Consider the following 20,633-nt stretch of genomic DNA (forward strand, 5'->3'; position numbering starts at 1 on the left):
TCCCACGCACGCCTCCTTCCCCACACGCCTCCTTCCCCACACACCTCCTTCCCCACACGCCTCCTTCCCCGCACGCCTCCTTCCCCGCACGCCTCCTTCCCACGCACGCCTCCTTCCCCACACGCCTCCTTCCCCGCACGCCTCCTTCCCCGCACGCCTCCTTCCCACGCACGCCTCCTTCCCTACACGCCTCCTTCCCCGCACGCCTCCTTCCCCGCACGCCTCCTTCCCACGCACGCCTCCTTCCCTACACGCCTCCTTCCCACGCACGCCTCCTTCCCCCGCACGCCTCCTTCCCACACGCCTCCTTCCCACACGCCTCCTTCCCCACACGCCTCCTTCCCCACACGCCTCCTTCCCCACACGCCTCCTTCCCCACACGCCTCCTTCCCCACACGCCTCCTTCCCCGCATGACTCCTTCCCCACACGCCTCCTTCCCCACACGCCTCCTTCCCCACACGCCTCCTTCCCCACACGCCTCCTTCCCCACACGCCTCCTTCCCCACACGCCTCCTTCCCACGCATGCCTCCTTCCCCACACGCCTCCTTCCCCACACGCCTCCTTCCCCGCACACCTCCTTCCCCACACGCCTCCTTCCCCACACGCCTCCTTCCCCACACACCTCCTTCCCCACACGCCTCCTTCCCCACACACCTCCTTCCCCACACGCCTCCTTCCCCACACACCTCCTTCCCCACACGCCTCCTTCCCCACACGCCTCCTTCCCACGCATGCCTCCTTCCCCACACGCCTCCTTCCCCACACGCCTCCTTCCCACGCATGCCTCCTTCCCCACACGCCTCCTTCCCCACACGCCTCCTTCCCTGCATGACTCCTTCCCCACACGCCTCCTTCCCCACACACCTCCTTCCCCACACGCCTCCTTCCCCGCACGCCTCCTTCCCCGCACGCCTCCTTCCCCACACGCCTCCTTCCCACACGCCTCCTTCCCACGCATGCCTCCTTCCCCGCGCCTCCTTCCCACGCATGCCTCCTTCCCCGCGCCTCCTTCTCCACCTGCCTCCCCCCACCTTCTTCTCCATACACATCCTTCCCCTGAGCGCCTCCCCCCTACACCTCCTTCCCTGCACATCTCCTTCCTCTGCACGCCTCCTTCCCTGCTCGCCTCTTTCCCTGCGCACCTCCTTCCCCGCATACCTCCTTCCCCCGCACACTTCTCACATGGCAGCCCCTAGCCTGCCCGTGCCTCCACCAGCCCTGCCTCCATCACATGGCCTTCCTAGTGGCTTTGCTGAAGTCTCCTTCGAGATCTGTTTCTATCCTACAGTGCAAGGACTTCCCTTGCCTCCTGCTTCTCCATAGGGAAACAGGAGTGAGCAGGAAGTCGGTGAGCTAATGGGCAGAGGTCGTGGGAGTGGAGCTCCGTGGGGAGGTGGGCTGTCCCCGCGTGGGCCAGGAGGCCTGGATGGATGGGCAGCAGTCAGCAGGGAAGGAGAGGCTCAGGGACCAGCTGCTCTCAGCGGATTCCACGTGGATCGTCACACAGCAGCTCCCTCTCCAGCTCTGCGAGAGAGGTGAGCCCACAGTTCTGTGGATTCTGTGAGTGCTTGGCTTTCTTGGCAGTTCTGTGAGTAGCGGACTTTCACGGCAGTTTTGTGGTGGTTGCACTGGTGGCTTGTTTTGTGGAAGTCCCGTGAGTGTTCCTCTCTGTGCCAGTGTTTGAGGCAGTTCCGTGAGTCGCTTTGCTGGCAGTTCTGTGACTCTTAGCTGGTAGCACACTGCGCTCGGTCTCTGAACAGCCACCTGCGGACGGAGCGGAGAGTGAGGCCTCCCGAGGGGCATTTGTGTTATTGCGTCAGTGTCCTGGGGCCGTGCGGTTCTGAGTACTCCCCGTCAGAGCGTGTCATTGCAGGAAGGAATACCTGCTCCGCGTGGCCATGGCGCTCCTCCCACTGTGGTAGAACGGCAGACTCAGAGACAGAGACACTCACGTGCTGTGAAAGTTAGTTTTATCTCCAAAATTATAGATAAGTAGGAAGAAACGGGAAAGGCCACTGAAGAAATTGCCACGCTGAGGAGCAAGAGCGGACTGAGGGGTGTGTGTGTTCCGTCTGGGCCCGCACCAGCCTTGCGGGGGATGAGCAGCCGCAGGCTCGGATGGGTGCTGGGGGTGGGAACGGGGTACCCAGAGCCAGAATGAGGCTCGGGTGTCATGTAGGATAGCGCTCCTGCTGTAAGGCTGTCAAATGTACCAGGCCACGCTGACTCTGGAGTGGAGACCCCGTGCCGCTTTGCTGGTTCAATGAAGTCGCCTGGGCTGTAACACACAGGACTGGGGACTTGGGAGGGGGCAGGGGCTGGTCTGTCTCCAAGGTGCAGTGCTCTGTAGGACATGCACTTAACCACAGAAGCCACCTGCCAGCACCGTGGCCGCTGTGGGCCTTGGTCTTCAGCTGTGTCCATTGGTCTTGGCACATCCCAGTGCAGATGATCCAGTGCTTGCTCACCCTGTTGCCAGAACATTCCTGGGGTTCCTACACTCTGCCTCAGAATAGGACTCACAGGCCCGTCATTGTGTGTGTGTGTGTGTGTGCATATATGCACATGCAAGCATGCACACGCGTACATGCACAACACACACATATGCATGTGTGTCCTAGGGCTTAAAATCAAGGCCTAGACCCTGACCCTGAGCTTTTGTGCTCAGGACTAGGGCTCTATCACTTGAACCAATGCCCCAGCTCTGGGTTTTTGGTCGTTCATTGGAGAGAAGAGTCTCAAGGACTTTCCTACCTGATCTGGCTTCAAACCATGATCCTCAGATCTCAGCCTCCTGAGTAGCCATGGTAACAGGTGTGAGCCACGAGTGCTTAGCTATGCATTACTTTTGTCTAACCATTCGCATAAATTAATGGTACCAGGGAGTTTCGTGGTGATATTTACAGCTTGAGTAGAGTGTTTTGACCTCCTCCATCTATGTAACTCTCTGCTAACCATTCTCCCCATTCACTCTCATATTGTAATTCCAATACTTCCTTGGGGTCTATTTCCTATGTGCACACTCTCAGGGACAGTGTCTTCTTCCAGGGCCACTTGCTCAGTGCCTGCTTCCATCGCTATCTGTGCATTTGTGCACAGCTTTAGGGTGTCCCTGGTGTCTGTTGGAAACGCAACGAGAAGTGTTTCTGGCTGCAGAGTAGTCAATTCAATTGTCTCTGAATTTCCCTTTTCCTTGAATGTTAACTAAACATTCAAAGGATGAATTGCTCATGTTTTAAATATCATTTCAGGCCCCCGGGTATGGAGTGGAAATTGAAACTTTTATATCATATGTGCTAATTAAAAACCTATTTAATTTCAAATTTCAGATGCTAGAAGGATAAGGCTCGATTCCCCAGGAATTCTGGGAGACGGAGTCGTAGATGTGAACAAACTGTATTATTCAGCTTGGCAAGGTTGCCAGGGTTTTAGCTGGTTTAAGGTTTAATGCCACTTTCTGTGTTTCAAACTCATTTGCCTCTGGTGACGTGTCCCACGTCCGGGACACTGGCCGGTTCCACAGTTTCCCAGTGTGGCTCGTAAACAGCTTGTCCCCCCCCCCAGGAATTCCTCCTCTCAGCGCTAAAGGGTTGGGGACAGTTCCTTTCTTTCTTTCTCTTTCTTTCTCCCTTTCTTTCTCTCTTTCTCTCTTTCTTCCTTTCTTTTCCTACCGGTCCCGGGGCTTGAACTCAGGGCCTGGGCACTGTCCCTGAGCTTTTTTTTTTCTTTTTTTTATTGTGAGACTATCGTACAGAGGGGTTACAATTACATGGGCAAGATAATGAGTACATTTCTTATCAAGCATTGTTGCCTCCTCCTTTGTTTCCCCTTCCTATCCTTCCCATCCTCCCCCACCTCCCCCACCTGATTCTCCCCCCCACACCAAAGTTGTAAAGTTCGTTTTTTGACATAACGACTTGTACATCTCATTGTTAGGGAACCCTACTGCATTGTTGGTGGGAGTGTCAACTTGTTCAACCACTTTGGAAAGCAATATGGAGGTTCCTCAAAAGACTCCACATAGAGCTCCCCTATGACCCAGCAATCCCACTTTTGGGTATTTACCCAAATGATCACAAACAGGACCACACTAAAGCTACCAGCACAACTATATTTATCGCAGCATTATTTACCATAGCTAAGATATGGATCCCTGAGCTTCTTTTGCTCAAGGTTAGCACTCTACCACTTGAGCCACAGCGCCACTTCTGGCCTTTTTCTGTGTATATGGCTCTGAGGAATGGAACTCAGGGCCTTGTGCATGCTAGGCAAGCGCTCTACCACTGAGCCACCTTCCCAGCACCCCTTGCTTCATTTCTAACTTCGATGCAAACAGAATGTGAGCTGGAAATAATAAATCCTTACAGTTCCATTTCATGGAATGTCTCAAAACTTTGTAATGTAATAATATGTATATGTAGTTATCAGAAGCTGAATGGGAGCATTTGTTGGTGGGATTTGTGGGATGTGTGCACTGAATCCTTCTCTGTTTAACAGATCCTAACTGTGACTAGGTCACATTCATGGAGAAGGCTCTGTGGAACGTGAGTTGGTCTCTATGCTGTGGTTTCCTTATCTCCAACAATACTCTTCACCCTTTGACCCGGGGAGTCCTTGTTTCAAATGTATCTGCAGTAATTATGGAAATGCGTCCCCCGCCCACCGCACGTGACCCCTGGATGAGTGACGGCTGCGTGCATGATCCTCGGTACTTCCAGTTGCCCACACTGTGGCCAGGGCTGTGGGAGCCCTCTACTGACCCCGTGTGTGGGATCTCTCTACTGACCCCGTGTGTGGGATCTCTCTACTGACCCCGTGTGTGGGATCTCTCTGCTGACCCGTGTGTGGGATCTCTCTGCTGACCCCATTTGTGGGATCTCTCTGCTGATCCCATTTGTGGGATCTCTCTGCTGACCCCGTTTGTGGGATCTCTCTGCTGATCCCGTTTGTGGGATCTCTCTGCTGACCCCGTGTGTGGGATCTCTCTGCTGACCCCGTGTGTAAGATCTCTCTGCTGACCCCGTGTGTGGGATCTCTCTGCTGACCCTGTTTGTGGGATCTCTCTGCTGACCCGTGTGTGGGATCTCTCTGCTGACCCGTGTGTGGGATCTCTCTGCTGACCCCATGTGTGGGATCTCTCTGCTGACCCCGTGTGTGGGATCTCTCTGCTGACCCCGTGTGTGGGATCTCTCTGCTGACCCTGTTTGTGGGATCTCTCTGCTGACCCCGTGTGTGGGATCTCTCTGCTGACCCTGTGTGTGGGATCTCTCTGCTGACCCCGTGTGTGGGATCTCTCTGCTGACCCTGTTTGTGGGATCTCTCTGCTGACCCGTGTGTGGGATCTCTCTGCTGACCCCATGTGTTGGATCTCTCTGCTGACCCCATGTGTGGGATCTCTCTGCTGACCCCATGTGTGGGATCTCTCTGCTGACCCCGTGTGTGGGATCTCTCTGCTGACCCTTTTTGTGGGATCTCTCTGCTGACCCCGTTTGTGGGATCTCTCTGCTGACCCCGTGTGTGGGATCTCTCTGCTGACCCTGTTTGTGGGATCTCTCTGCTGACCCCGTGTGTGGGATCTCTCTGCTGACCCCGTGTGTGGGATCTCTCTGCTGACCCCGTGTGTGGGATCTCTCTGCTGACCCTGTTTGTGGGAGTCCTCTGCTGACCCCGTGTGTGGGATCTCTGTGCTGACCCTGTGTGTGGGATCTCTCTGCTCTCCCCGTGTGTGGGATCTCTCTGCTGACCTGTTTGTGGGATCTCTCTGCTCTCCCCGTGTGTGGGATCTCTCTGCTGACCCCGTGTGTGGGATCTCTCTGCTGACCCTGTTTGTGGGAGTCCTCTGCTGACCCCGTGTGTGGGATCTCTGTGCTGACCCGTGTGTGGGATCCTTCTGCTGACCCGTGTGTGGGATCTCTCTGCTCTCCCTGTTTGTGGGATCTCTCTGCTCTCCCCGTGTGTGGGATCTCTCTGCTCTCCCCGTGTGTGGGATCTCTCTGCTCTCCCCGTGTGTGGGATCTCTCTGCTCTCCCCGTGTGTGGGATCTCTCTGCTGACCCGTTTGCTGACGAGGGTGCTGCTCCCGTGGGCAGGGCTGACACGGCACCCCACGCATGGTGTCTCCTTCACTGTCCTGAAATCAGACTTGTGCCTTTTTGTGACCTTGGGATGGTATTTCAGGAGCTTAATATTTTTTAACATTTCCTTCCCATTCTATGAAATCTTAAAGATATAATTTTCCAACTCCCTCACAGAAAATGAGCCCAGAACAAACCAAATGGAGCTTCGTGGTCTCCAGCAGCAGTAGAAAGACTGCCACCACAGTTAGGCTGCACGTGGATTTTACAGCCTTTGTTCTCTACGTACAGACCCAAATGAAGACTATAAATAGGGCAGCACTGGGCTCTTTAATTAAATATAAAATCAGATTATTAGGAACCTGTACAAGAAAAAACAGGTTTCATAGACTGCAAAATCTGTGAGAGCCTGCTCATTACAAGTATTTTATCACCATGTGTAAAAAATGGAATCTGTCCATAGTGTTTTGAAGAAACTTCTCAAAAGTTCGTTCCATGTGCATGTGGAAGGCGCTTGTAGTAGAACTGTACTAAAACTTGTGCCTACTTCGCTCCATGGGCTGTGCATGCCAGTCATTGAGAACAGACAAAGGTATTGAGACAGAGTTTCAGAATTTGGTTCACCGGCTAATTGGAATAATAGATACACATAAAAAAGAAAAAGAAAACCTTCTTATCTCTTAAAAATCCTTTAAACTCTAGGTTGGTTTTAGATTCATGAGAAAGAAGGTGTTGGCTGAAGCTCACCCTTTATTCCCACTGCTGTGGTTCTTTTAGCCAGGGTTCTGAGAGGCTCCTCCAGGAAGCACGCTGTGTTTAGTCAGCATGTCTCCTCGACTCCTCTGGGCTTTCACTGTGTCTCGGACGCTTCTGTGCTTGTGATGCTCTTGGTCAGGGAGACCGGGGTGCTGAGCCGCAGCAGCTGCCCACACCGCTGCCCGCGCTTTCCTGGCCAGCACTCTGAGAGGCCCAGTCCCTTTGCCTTCTATGCTACAACCTAAGCTTCTGACTTCCAACAGCAATGCTAGTGACCTGCTCAGTGCCAACTGACCAGGACTTTGGAAATCGACAGTCCCCCGGCCTCCACCACACAGGAGAGGGGAGGAGGCGCAGCCGCCCGCTTCCCGGGGACACAGGTGCTGGGTCTGGGTCTGGGAAGGAAGGGCAAGGAAGACCGCATGCCTGTCTCATCGTGGTGCTGGCCACCCCTGGAAAAGCATCTCAAGCCAAGCCCACTTATGTGAATGAAAACCACAGCAGTCTATGCATGCAGCTGACTTGTCCCCAGCACCGTGATTACCCGTGGTTACCCGTGACTCCAGCAGATTGTGCCCCGGGAGGCCAGCTGCTCTTTGGAGCAAGGTTACTGATCATGAGGAGGAGGAGCGGGCACCGAGGCTCTGCCGTCCTCGGGCCACGCCGAGACCTGGGGCCCGTGCCACAGCACACAGGGCGGAGGGCAGGCCAGGCCTAGAGGACCACGCGGTGGAGAGCCCCTCCCAGACACAGCCCTGTGTTCTAAAGGTGAAGTCAATCATTTACTGACCTCTAAGCCAAAGCCTCAGAAAGGGGTGACTCTGAGGACAGGTGCACGAGAAGCCATCTCTTCAGCCACTCCTCCTGGAGCCAGGAAGCAGAAGCTCCACGCCGACCTGCGGCGCCCCCCACCCATGCTGATGAAAGGGGTTCAGGGTGAGGAGTACAGGGTACTTTCCACCCTGCATTTGAAGATGATGTGCCCAGGAGTAGAGGGCCAGGGAGCCAGCAGCCAGCCCGCGGCGCCGTGCGTGCCGGAGCCGCGTGGATGGTGTGCCAGGCCGGCCGCAGTGTCGCAGGCCAGGTTGGCTGTGGCTTCTAACCCTCAAGTGTTCAGTTTTTGGAAGTCCTGCGGGCAGCGGAAGAGCTGCTGCAGGGCAGTTTCCATGGTCTCTTCTTGTGATTGTTTGAGGACAGGTGGAGATCACGGAAATGTCTCGGTGACCTCTTCGTGGTGACTCTCAGCGTAGGCCCAGTGCGTGTCACAGGGGCGAATCTTAGGTGTGTAAGGTTAGCACAAACACGCAGGTGCGACATGGACACCCGTGGGAACAGAACAGGGTGGGGCCTCTCCAGGCGAGGATTGGTGTTCTGCACCTGTCATTCCACGGACTTCAGGAAGAGGACGAAACAGAGACCCGTGGGCAAAAACAGAGACCTGTCTCCAAACAGCCGGAGGAAGCAGGGCCAGTGCAGGGTTCAGGTGACAGACTGCCCACTGGCAGGCTCCTTGGTAAAGCAGGCATATAGCAAACACATTCTTATGTGGAAATTACGTCTTAGAACCCAGTGTAGATTCTGGCTAATTCATTTCTACCTCCAAAGCTGTTTTCTCTCTGTGTCTAAGAAAATTCTATTTCTTAAGGTACTAATTTCTTAGGATACATGTAAAGGACTCTTACTTTAAAAGAGCTAACAAGGGTCAAAAGTCAGCAATGGTAGCAACTGACCATTTTTAAATCTCTTTAATCAAATATTACATTCAATTCAAATGGAAACTTTTAAGTCTGACTTATCCATATGGACACTTGGGAATATATTTCTAAATAAAACAGCTGCATTTTATTAGTGAACAAAATAATATTTTTCCTCCTATTGCCCATGTATTTTTTGACTTGTCTAGATCTCAGACTGGGACAAGAGCTTCATTAAATATCCAAGTATGTTTAAAACCCAAATACCAACACAATTTAATGCTCACAAGCAGCATGTCGGTGTTGTTTTAAATACAGGATTATTTGTCTTTCTTGGATAAAGAACGCTGGTCGTCCAGGTGTTGATAAATGAGTTCTGCATGGTGCAGTGGTCACACGTGGGCAGGAGGGAAACACAGGGAGTATGACTTGGTCCTGCCAGTGCAGAGCCCAGCTGGTGGCAAGAGTCCAAAAGACAGATCCACCCAGAGGTAGAGCAGACAAGGAAAAGCAACGCAGCACCAGGTGGAAAGCCCCAGAGCAGGCAGGGAGGGGGAGGGGCACCAGCCTTGGTGCCCAGCCTGCCGGCCAGCCCAGACCAAGTGCAAGCAGAGCAGACAGCTACAGCTGAGCACAGCGCGGGTGAGACGGAGGAGCAAGGCCGGGAGGGGAAGGACCAAGAAGTGAGAGCCAGCGGTCTGCTGTGTCAGGGCTGTGGAGAGCCACAGCTGGGCAGGCTGGGAGCCACGCCAGGAGAGCCATGGCTGGGCAGGCTGGGAGCCACGCCAAGAGAGCCACGGCTGGGCAGGCTGGGAGCCACGCCAGGAGAGCCACGGCTGGGCAGGCTGGGAGCCACACCAGGAGAGCCACGGCTGGAGAGGCTGGGAGCCACGCCAGGAGAGCCATGGCTGGGCAGGCTGGGAGCCACGCCAGGAGAGCCACGGCTGGAGAGGCTGGGAGCCACGCCAGGAGAGCCACAGCTGGGAAGGCTGGGAGCCACGCCAGGAGAGCCACGGCTGGAGAGGCTGGGAGCCACGCCAGGAGAGCCACGGCTGGGCAGGCTGGGAGCCACGCCGAGAGCCACAGCTGGGCAGGCTGGGAGCCACGCCAGGAGAGCCACGGCTGGGCAGGCTGGGAGCCACGCCAGGAGAGCCACAGCTGGAGAGGCTGGGAGCCAGTTAGGAAGAAGGTGATGTTTCGGGCACATTGAGCTCACCCTGACGCGCGGTGTGCAGGAACATGGTGTTGGCCACAGCACGGGGAGAGGCTGAGGGGACTCAGGGTACCACGGGGTGGTGGCAGGCGCAGGCAGCAATCACAGGGCTCCTGGTCACAGAGGAGCTTGGGACATTTGGGGATCGATTGAAACTACGCGTGAAATGTGAGCAGCGGGCTCTGGAAGGAGCTGGGCTAGATGGCCGGGTGTGGAGTTGGTCTGTTTATGTTTTGGGGATGACCCTCCAATAATCATGTCACCAAATAGATTCATCTTGGGAAGGCTGAGATCGACGAACTATATCGTTGTAATAATTAGGTTCCAGGCCTTCTATTTCAGAAGCATAAAACCAGATCAAGGCATGTGGTGCGCATGTGTGAAAAAATGTCATGAAACCCATTATTATGTGTAATTTATACACACTGACAAACAGGGAAAAGAAACACAGAAAAGGTCACCAGTAATTACCCGATCCCATCCCGTCGTGTTTATCAGAAGATCAGCTAGATCCGGTAGGGCTTGAGGGCTGCTTGGAGGGAGGCCAGGTGGGGTAGGCCCAGTCCGTCTCTAAACTAAAACTCGCGAGGCCTGGAGATCTTTCTCCTGGCTTTAGGAACCCGGGGTAATGTGGAATGGGGAGGCAGGAAATGTTCATATGGCTTCAGGGAACATTGCCAGAAACAGATTGAATTTCTAGAAGGCCTACCCCAAGGGTTTTGCTGCGCTGGGATCTTGATCACGTATCATAATTACGGGCCCCCAGCCCGCAGTGGGATCGTGTCCAGACAGATCCACTGCATGTGAGGGTGCTGGTCTGTGATCTCAGCACTGGGGAGGATCGAGCTCAGTCAGCCTGTTTTACATCGTGCGAGTCGCAGCTCAGAAAAAGGGAGTTTTAAACCCCCAGAAGACTGCTAGAAAGTCAAAGAATCGGGGCGTGTTCCTCGACTCCGGCTAGGGTGAGTTGAGCCAGCAGGGATCAGGGCCGAACACACACGCACTGACGTTGACCTACACCCTTCAATGGAGAGACACCCTTGTCAGGCACAACTGTGCACGCCAGTCAAGCCAGCTACTTGGGAGGCTGAGAGCTGGAGGGTTGGTTCAAGACCTGTCCTGGAAAAATCACATGAGAATGTATCTGAAAAACAGTGAAGAAGAAGGAGAAGCTAGCAGAGGAGGCGGAGGAAGAGGAAGAGAAAGGTAAGAAGAAGAAGGAAGAAGGGAAGGAGGAGGAGGAAGGCTTGTACCAGTGCTCAGATAATTAGCCTAGCACCCAAATGTCGGCCTGATTCTAGAGCAAAGTTGAAAGAACATAGCCAGAAAAACATTTGAATGACGAATCGCTCACTACCGGTTTCAATTCCAGAATAATGATAAAGTAAGCTCAGAAGATACGATACACACAGGATATTTTTGTTCAGTGTATCTTGTAGCTATTATTTAGTCGATTACTTGGTAGACAAAGTGGTCACGTGGACCGTCACAGTAATCAGAAGCACATAGCCTGATTTTGTCTCACAAGGTTGCTTCCTGTCTCTGAGGATAGGAGGCTGTGAGCTGTTGCCCGCAGCAGAGCTACGTGGCAGAGTCGTCCGTGTCTGCGGGGCTGGTCATGACCCATGAGCTATGGACAGTGAACGCTGCATGGTGATGAAGTAAACATCTCCTTGTAAAAGAGGGGGAGGATTCATCAACCTCCTCCCACAGCTCCCACAACCAAGCTTTGCTTTCTGGCCCTGTCATGTGTGCATCCTCCTCCCAGCGATGACCTGGCTCCTTGCAGTACTTTGGGTCCAAGAAAACACAAATCCCTCGCACGGCAGAAACGTAACTGTGTACTCAAGAGGCCTTTGGGCCCGCGTGACTTCTATGGCCAACTGAATACAAGATGAAGTGTCCAAGTGCTCTACGGCTCCTCCTCTGTTTATTGTATCTACTTGTATCAAGATTGTTCTACTCTCATTCATACACTTTGTCAGAGGTAGCATTTCCAGTATTCGGAGAGGAATGTACCCATTCAATTCGACTAATTTTCCTGAAAATTAAGCACAGGTGGCAAAATAGTAAGCACGGCACTGGCTGAGATACTGAGATGGCTCCATGGTTGAAAGACCACCGAAAAGGGTCTTCTTAGTAGGAATGACATTGGCTGTTATCTTTAGCGCCTGCTGGCGTTTTGCGGCAGATGTGGCAAACTGGCTGCAAAAACACCAGAAGGGGCAGCGGTTGTCGCCCACACTGCTGTCCACCAGCTTCCAGGATGTTCCGGTGCGGAGGGCATGGTGGGCACTGTAGCGGAAGAGGTGTGAACAGCCAGGAGAGGGGCTGAGTTTCCTGTGGGCGTTTCCTTCCTTTGCCTTACATCTTCAGTGACAAGCAGCCAGGCCCGGCTGTTGGGGTGCGGGAAGCCAGGTAGGGGCGGGTGGCAGTCATGGCTGCCCTCCTGCCGCCCTCCAGGTTTCTTATGACTGGGGACAATAAAATATGCTTGTGTTCAGGCCAGTGTTTATAGATTTATATGTTGTTTGACCAGCTGCCAAGTGCTACTCTGATACCCATAGGAAATCAAATTCAGGGTTTTTAGTGACACATTTACTGTGACCCATGAAAAAAGGAATTGTTTAGCTTATGAGATTACTTAGCTGTTTTTGCACTGATATAATTTATTGGCGTATATTTATTGCATACTTGGAGAAATCTAATCATTCCTAGGAGATTATTTTTGATTGGGAATGTATAATAAATTCACTTTGGTGTCTCTCTTCATGCATAAATCTTTGACTTTCTCTAAATTAGGGACTGTAATTGGCAAATTACTCAGGATCCCCTGTTTGTCGAGCCTTTATTAGGAGAGGTTACTGCGCAGTCGGGAATGGTTCCTGGTGGTTATTCTTGCTTTCTGAGGAATGGCTCTCGTTTTCTGACCGTAGTGTTTGGGTGGCTGAGGGTGGGAACTCCGTGGAGAGGGGTCACTGTGCTTTCAGGTCATCAGAGTTGCACGGAGTCAGCCACACCCAGGGCTGTGCCTGGGTGGCTGCTGCCCCTCCCCCACCCCCACCTCCAGTCCCTGCACCAGGATGGCCACCACTGTGACCGCCTTCACGGGTGGAGAGGTTGGGGGGGGGGTCCCTGGTCTCAGACAGACCACGGAGACTTGCCTCTCTTAGAGATGCGCGGTTGATCTCTCCCGGGAACGCTGGCAGCTCTCCCTGTTCCCCTCCCTTGGAGCACAGAGCCGGGTGAACGATGTGCCTGCAGCGTGCCCAGGTGTGCGGGCTCCTGTTCACAGAATTCTCCCTTTGCGTTTTGTGTTCGGTTGTGTCATTCTGAACTTGGGTGTGCGGCGTGCTGGATGATCATAAAGGAGGAAAGCGGCACCCACCCCTCAGTGGACAGAGCCTCGTGGTAGGGGCAGCCTGGGGCTGCCCGGCTCGGCTTCCGCCGAGAGCTTCCCGGACAGAGCCATCGCTGCTGACCACCTCGAGGACAAGCCTGGGGAGTGAGGATCTGCCCTGCACGCTTAGTCTTGTTCTGCTTGCAGCTAGAACAGATGGAGCTTCAAAACATTTATCACAGACTAGAAACTGAGGCCTGGGCTGGAGCCTCCTTCAGGTAAAAGTTCAGTCTACAGATTGAAGAGAGGCTGAGACGTGTCCTCCGAGTGGAGAGCCGTGTCGGCGCTGCAGTGAGCACCGTTCTAAGTACCGAGGTCCGGAGAGAATGCACCTGTGCCATTGTTCTGAGAGATTCACCCCAGATTGGGACTAAAAGACACGGTCTCAACGAAAATCTGTCCACGCTGCACCAGACTAGTTCTAAAACGTTTATGAAATAGCTGTCTGTAACTCTCCCACGAGAGGAAAAGTCACCTGGACTGGGAGTTTGCGGACCTGGAGAGGGGCACTGTGGGTCTTGGACAGAGGCCGGGGACAGGGACCCCGGGGCGGGATGTGTGCAGGGGTCTGGCACCCGGTGGCAACAGTGGGAATCCCCAGCTGGAGAGACAGAGCTGAGGACTGCAGCCCCCAGACGCACGGGAAGTGCATGCCGCTTTCTTGGGAAGAGGCTCTTGGCATCACAAAAACAAGCATCCGCTGCCAGGAGTGAGCTCACAACAGACAGAGCCGCAGCGCGGGACAGCAAGATCAACAGTGTGACGGTTCCCGTCCTGGCCAGGCTCGCAGGGAGGTGCCAAGGCTGTCTGCAAGAATAATGGAAGCAGCGACGGTGGTGGGGTGGGCGGGAGGGTGCGGTGTTAGGATGGCATTCCCTTTTGTAAATCAGAAATGGTCCAATGAGCCTCACGTTCATACGTTGATCTGAATGCCTTGAACGGCATCTCCCAGGCTTGCCCTGTCAGCCGCGTGCGTCTCCTGCGCTCTGTCCAGACCCGCGGGCGCTCCTCCTCCAGCTGGTCCCCAGGCTGGGCCTCCCACTCCTGCGGGGATGTGGGTGAGCGCACGCAGCGACAGGTTTCCCCACGGACGTCCCCAGCTGCCAATCCGCTACTTTGATTTATATATGCCCCAAGATTGATGTCGGGTTTTAGAAACTTCCTCAGCTCCATTAACAGAATAAACACTGCATCAAATTGTTCTTTTAGCCTATCAACATTTATGGGCATAGCATAAAGTACCAACTAAAATTTATCAGACATGGAGGCTAAGCATAAATGTCATGCTGATAAAAATCCTAACAACTAGAATATCGTTCAAAAGTAAATATCTCACAGGTCGAAAGTGGACGGCCCTTTTGGAAATGGTGAAGGTGAGGATTCGGATACACCAGACCCCGGGGGCCCAGGAGGCCCCAGCTCAGCTGCCCAGGGCCGCCCAGAGTGCTTCAGGCTCAGAGTTGCCCAGGGCCACCCAGCGAGCTTCAGGCTCAGAGCTGCCCAGGGCTGGCCAGGGCCGCCCAGCGAGCTCCAGGCTCAGAGCTGCCCAGGGCCACCCAGCGAGCTCCAGGCTCAGAGCTGCCCAGGGCCGCCCAGCGAGCTTCAGGCTCAGAGCTGCCCAGGGCCGCCCAGCGAGCTCCAGGCCCGGAGGCGTTTCTAGCCACCACTCCCCGAGCCTTGGTTTCTTTTCTCATGAAAACACAGCATTCATTTTGCTTCAAAAGTGATTCTCACATTTCAGCTAAGGAGAATATCCAGATGGAGTATGTTGATGGAGATATTCTGAGGGGAGTGATCTTCGTCTGTATTGTTCATAACCAAAAAATCATGTGCTTGGAACCCGTGTTTCCGTCCTGTAACAGCACTTTGCTCAGAGATGCATCGATTAACTACAACATTTGTCTCGCCAGCACTTCCTCTAGTGGCCTGTGAATCTTAAAAGACAGCACATTAAACAATTACCTTTCTCTCAATGTTGCATCACGATTCTGTTCTGGTTTTGGAATTAAACATGGGATGACTTGTGCATCTGAAATTGTTTTCAAAAACGACGCTTTGACCAGTGAAAAGAAACACTCAAGTTGCTTCCCTGTGGGCTTAGCGAGTTCTGTGCACTGTTGCATGGTTCATGTCTTCTCTCGTTTTCAGAAATTGAGAAGGGGGGCTGTGGGGACCCCGGCATTCCGGCCTACGGGAAGCGGACGGGCAGCAGCTTCCTGCACGGGCACACACTGTCCTTCGAGTGCCAGGCGGCCTTCGAGCTGGTGGGGGAGAGGGTCATCACCTGCCAGCAGAACAACCAGTGGTCGGGCAACAAGCCGAGCTGCGTGTGTGAGTACCCGCTTGCCACGTGTGTTGTGCCTGTGTGTGTGTGTGTGTGTGTGTGTGTGTGTGTGTGTGTCCCTGGCCTGCCATGTGGAGGAGCAGTCTAAAAGAAGGCCTACATTTGTGGATAACTGCAGCAGCATCAGGGAACCAAGGTAAGATCATAGAGAGTTCAAGCTAAGCCCCAGGTGAGAGGTCACCGCTCTAGAAGAGAAAGACACGTTTTTGAGAAATTCCTAATACATTCTACAACAGCTTTTTATCATTTATAATTGGAACACAATCCCATTTTCTTAGGTCACTAATTATGAATACCTTGAAAATTGCACACTAATGGAAAGTGTTCACGGGAGACACACTGCCCCTGGTGGATTTTCCTGTGCCCAGCCCGGCTCTCGAGGGAGTGCTGCTGCGCTGGGGTCGAGAGCTGCCCCCAGACATTACCACGCCTCCTTAGCCAACTGGGCAGTAACCCTTTTTAAATCAAGCCGGCCCCTCACCCTGTGTGGCCCTAGCTGAGCTGCATGACATGATGAAACAATTAGAGAGGATAAAGGCCATTGGCCGGGCGCCAGTGGCTCACGCTATAAACCTAGCTACTCAAGAGGCTGAGGTCTGAGGATCGTGGTTCAAAGCCAGCCTGGGCAGGAAAGTCTGTGAGACTCTTATCTCCAGTTTCCACCAGAAAACCGGAAGTGGCGCTGTGGCTTAAGCGATAGAGTGCTTGCCTTGAGCTGAAGAGCTGGGACAGCACCCAAACCCAGAGTTCAAGCCCCACTACCTACCTAAAAAAAAAAAGAAGAGAGACAGAGAGAGACAGACAGAGACAGAGACAGAGAGACAGAGAGAGGGAGAGGGAGGGAGAGGGAGACAGAGAGAGACAGAGAGACAGAGAGAGAGGAGAAACACCCACATTCATTCTGGAATTGGCAGTTTCAGTGGGGCGGGACCAGCCCCAGGGCTACAGGGCAGTTGGACTCCCTGAGCCCTGAGGAGGCTCCTGGGCAGGGTCGGGTCCCTGTGGAGCAGCTCAGGATGTGTCCTTGTCTCCGCAGTCTCGTGTTTCTTCAACTTCACGGCCTCCTCTGGGATTATCCTGTCCCCAAACTACCCGGAGGAGTACGGAAACAACATGAACTGCGTCTGGTTGATTATCTCGGAGCCCGGGAGCAGAATCCACCTCATCTTCAATGACTTCGACGTGGAGCCTCAGTTTGACTTCCTGGCCGTCAAAGATGACGGGCTCTCTGATATCACCGTCCTTGGCACATTTTCGGGCAACGAAGTGCCTGCCCAGCTGGCCAGCAGCGGGCACGTGGTGCGCTTGGAGTTTCAGTCCGACCACTCCACCACCGGCCGAGGGTTCAACATCACCTACACCAGTAAGTGCTCTTACGCATGAGCCTCCATAGCAGACAGGAAGTTCCTCACGCAGACAGGAAGTCCTTCACGTGGACTGGAAGTGGCAGTTTAAGGCTGAAACTTCTGAAGTTAGGGAGTCACTAGTAAAGTAACAGGAGTAGCAAAATTATTACAGAAACCTGAACTCCAGACACAAATCACTTTTTACCTGAGTGATTTGGCCAGCTCTATCATAGAGGGGCTGGATCTTTTGTATATCTTTTCTCTCTCTGGTTATCCATCTATTCACACATCCAGCCAACCAACCCTCCATCCATCCACACATCCATCCATCCATCCACACATCCATCCATCCATCCACACATCCATCCATCCATCCACACATCCATCCATCCATCCATGCATCTGCAAAGCAGATGTCACAGAATGCACTTGTAGCAGAAATAAACCAAGTGCTGTTCATATGAATAAAACAAGGGTATCCTTTATTGACCACTTCCCCTGATATTTAGTTAGAATTTTCCAGTAATTACATTTCAGTCCATCAGCACCACTGTAGCTCTCAGGTGTAGGCTTACCATTACTTATTTTGTAAGTTAAAATAAGTGGTCTTAAAACTTCAGCACACTCTGCCAGTGTCAGGTGACAAAGCTAAGGACGGCCAGCCCCGTCGGTGCGCCTGCCACGGCTGCTTTCTGTGCTCCAGGAGGTGGCATCCTTTCTCTCTTCTCAGTGTCCAGGAGGAGGGTCTGTGTCCATGGAAACCTATTTTTCCGTCTCTCCTCCCTCTTTCTCTCTCTCCTCTTTTATTCTCATAAATACTGATAATTCTGCTTATTCAACATACTTATCAAAAATGTAAACCAAATTTGGGGAGGATTGCTTTATAACTGTAGCTTCTTTATTTTTAAATGGATATTGTTGGCATTTAATTGTATGTTCTACTTTTCTTTTCCTCCCAGCGTTTGGTCAGAATGAGTGCCATGATCCCGGCATTCCTGTGAATGGGCAGCGATTCGGAGACCGGTTTCTGCTGGGGAGCTCCGTGTCCTTCCACTGCGAGGATGGCTTTGTGAAGACCCAGGGATCGGAGTCCATCACCTGCGTCCTGCAGGACGGGAATGTGGTGTGGAGCTCCACGGTGCCGCGCTGTGAGGGTGAGCCTGCGCCCCGCCCTTCTCCCGGGCCATCCAGCGCCGCCAAACCTGAGCCTCTAAAGCCACCATAACTGACAGCCAGAAAGGTAGCCTGAGCAAAGCAAATTCATTCTCACCGCCTCAAGCTGGATGTCCAGGCTCATTCGAAGCCAGGGTTGGCTCCTCCCAGGAATCCTAAGGGAGAATGAATGGACTAGCATCCCTGGCTTCTGGAAACATCACCCTCCACTTGTGTCTGACTCCATGTCCAAATTCCCTTCTGATAGGGGCCAGTGCGCACTGCATGAGGAGTCACCATTCCATTGCAAATACACCTCGGTGGGCCCCAATCTCTAAACCAGCTGGGAGCTGCTGCCGGGGGCCTACGGCTGTGGTGGGAAATGTGGGGTGATTGGACAGACCCCAACACAGCAGCAATGCAAGTTTTGACCATTTTGTGTTTATAGCTACCTAAAAAATGTGAGGAAAACATGTTTAGAGAAAAAGCTGCTGCCTACTACTATTGCTTATTTTCTAAATGTTTCAGAATCTATACTCCTGTCTTCCCTAACTTTCCATTCCAGTCACCTAAGAAAATCTTTTCAAGCTTATTTCCAGGAAATACCAAAGAAATACAAATTGAGCCTTCAACAATATGGTTGATAAACATTTAAATATGTTAATGGGCATCTTTTCATTCTTGGTCATGCTAGTGAGCATATAAAAATCACAGCATCATAGTAAGAATTTATATTGAGATTTTAAATTTTCCTTGTTTTTGAGCCTTAAGCTACACTCTTGAGGTTAATGTAGTGAAATATTAGAACAAACTTGAAAATATATTTGTTCACAAATGCTTTTTACAGTATTTATAAGGGCAGAGTTGGATACAACTGAAATTAAACAGCTGAGGAATGGTTGGGCAAATATAATATATTTTATGCCAGGCCACTGCTAGCAAGGTTATGACATCAAATAGGCACAGAAATTGTTTGAAAAAATATAATACGATATATAGAAAATATGTAAACTTATAAAAATGAAGTATTTACAGGGTATTTTAATGCATGATAATAACAAAACAAGAAAAAAGAACCTTGCATACAAAAATATTGTTCATGGTAATAATTTTTCTTTTTCTCAGTTGTCCAAGGCAGCATCTATATGTTTATTTACGTGGTAGCACTGGTGGAACTTGGGGTTGGGCAAGTGCTTGGCAGGCCTTCAACCCTGAGACAATTTTTTTAAATACATCCTCAGAAAAGGAATGCGTGCAGTGGGAACTTCTCTCCGACCTGCAGTGCACTGACCTGACACCAGCAAGCCGAGGGTCTCCCCGAGGTCTAAGCAGAAACTAAGTACACACTGACCTTCGAGGTCGTTCGCACAGTGGGGGTATGAGGGCTGCCACACACCTCGCTCTGCCCAGCCTGACCTCCAGAGTCTCTCACCGAAGTTTAAGGTCCAGCCGGGCCTTGTCTTTGGCGAAGTAGCCATACAATGTGTGGATGGGAGATTATAGTGCAAGAAAAATACAACTATATATTTAAATATTAAAATATATAAATTAAAAATAAAATTGATAAAAATAAAAATATATAAAAATACAACTAATATTCATATATTATAAATATATCATTTTGTATTTTGAATTTTACACATGTTAATAGATTGATAGCTCTGATTTTTTTCTTTTTAAATTTACTTATTGTTGTTATAAAGTTGACATACAGACCTTCGATTTTTTACAAGGAGTTAAATGTTCACTTGGGATGGCTAGACAATGGTCTGCAGTTAATTGTGTTTTTAATGACTACTTGAACCAAACGTTTCACTACCGACCTTGGGACATGAGTGATTTTATGAGACGATGGTTAAAATGACATGCCCCGCCTCTGCTCTTGTCCAGCCACGATTCTAGCTGCCTCGGTGCCTCTTCTCTGCATCTGCCTGTCTGCAGATGCGTGGTGGGCTTTGTTAAGTAGGGAAGTAGGAAGGACCACTAGGGTAAAGGGCTAACAAGCAGGAACGTGAGGTCAGATAAAAGGAAAATGATCACATAGAATTAGCAGAGAGCTCTCCTATCACCAGCTCTCCTATAACCAGCTGGGTGGTTAGCCAAGAAAACCTGCAGACATGTTCCTTATGGAGAACACTGAAAACGTTCCTGCCTGGGAACTGAGGAGGTGAGCCTCAGAGAGGCAGGAAACTTGCAGGTAATATGGCGGACGAGACTCCCTCACCAAGGACTTGCTGAGTTGAAATAGAAATCCAACCTCCAGAGCAAGCAGAGCAAGTAGGGAAACAAATCAAAAGATGGGAAAGAAGTTCCAACAACAAAGCTGATTGAAGGATGAGTGTTTAGTATTTTCTCCAGAGTCATTTGTCAGATCAGTTGTATAGTTGGCTACCTTAATAAGTTAAAATAAATCTAGATCGTAGCACTAACAAATGTACAGTGTTTAATAAGAATAGAGCTACAAACATGTATCTAAAATCAAAGGGCCCATTCTAGTTAGTTGTATGCTGAAGGGAAATTCCAATGTTATGTCTTATACTATCTGGGACCACAAGATGGAAAAGTCTTAATATTATGAAAAATGTAAAGCAACAAATGCAAGGCTGAGAGGAAAATGCATATCTCACATGAGGACTTGAAATAAATGAACATA

At 51.6% G+C, this 20,633-nt stretch overlaps 1 protein-coding gene across 1 annotated transcript in view; it reads left to right on the plus strand.

Annotated features, from left to right (window-relative positions):
* Positions 1-20,633, plus strand: part of Csmd1 (CUB and Sushi multiple domains 1) — a 1,029,359-nt gene that overhangs the window by 802,664 nt on the left and 206,062 nt on the right. The window contains exons 13-15 of the mRNA XM_070015936.1: positions 15,287-15,469; positions 16,519-16,845; positions 17,788-17,982. Coding sequence (XP_069872037.1) covers positions 15,287-15,469; positions 16,519-16,845; positions 17,788-17,982 — 705 coding nt within the window. The remainder of the gene's footprint in view (positions 1-15,286; positions 15,470-16,518; positions 16,846-17,787; positions 17,983-20,633) is intronic.

Source organism: Dipodomys merriami, unplaced genomic scaffold, assembly GCF_024711535.1.
Source record: "Dipodomys merriami isolate MVZ:Mamm:240054 unplaced genomic scaffold, mDipMer1.0.p SCAF_12, whole genome shotgun sequence".
Taxonomy (NCBI): domain Eukaryota; kingdom Metazoa; phylum Chordata; class Mammalia; order Rodentia; family Heteromyidae; genus Dipodomys; species Dipodomys merriami.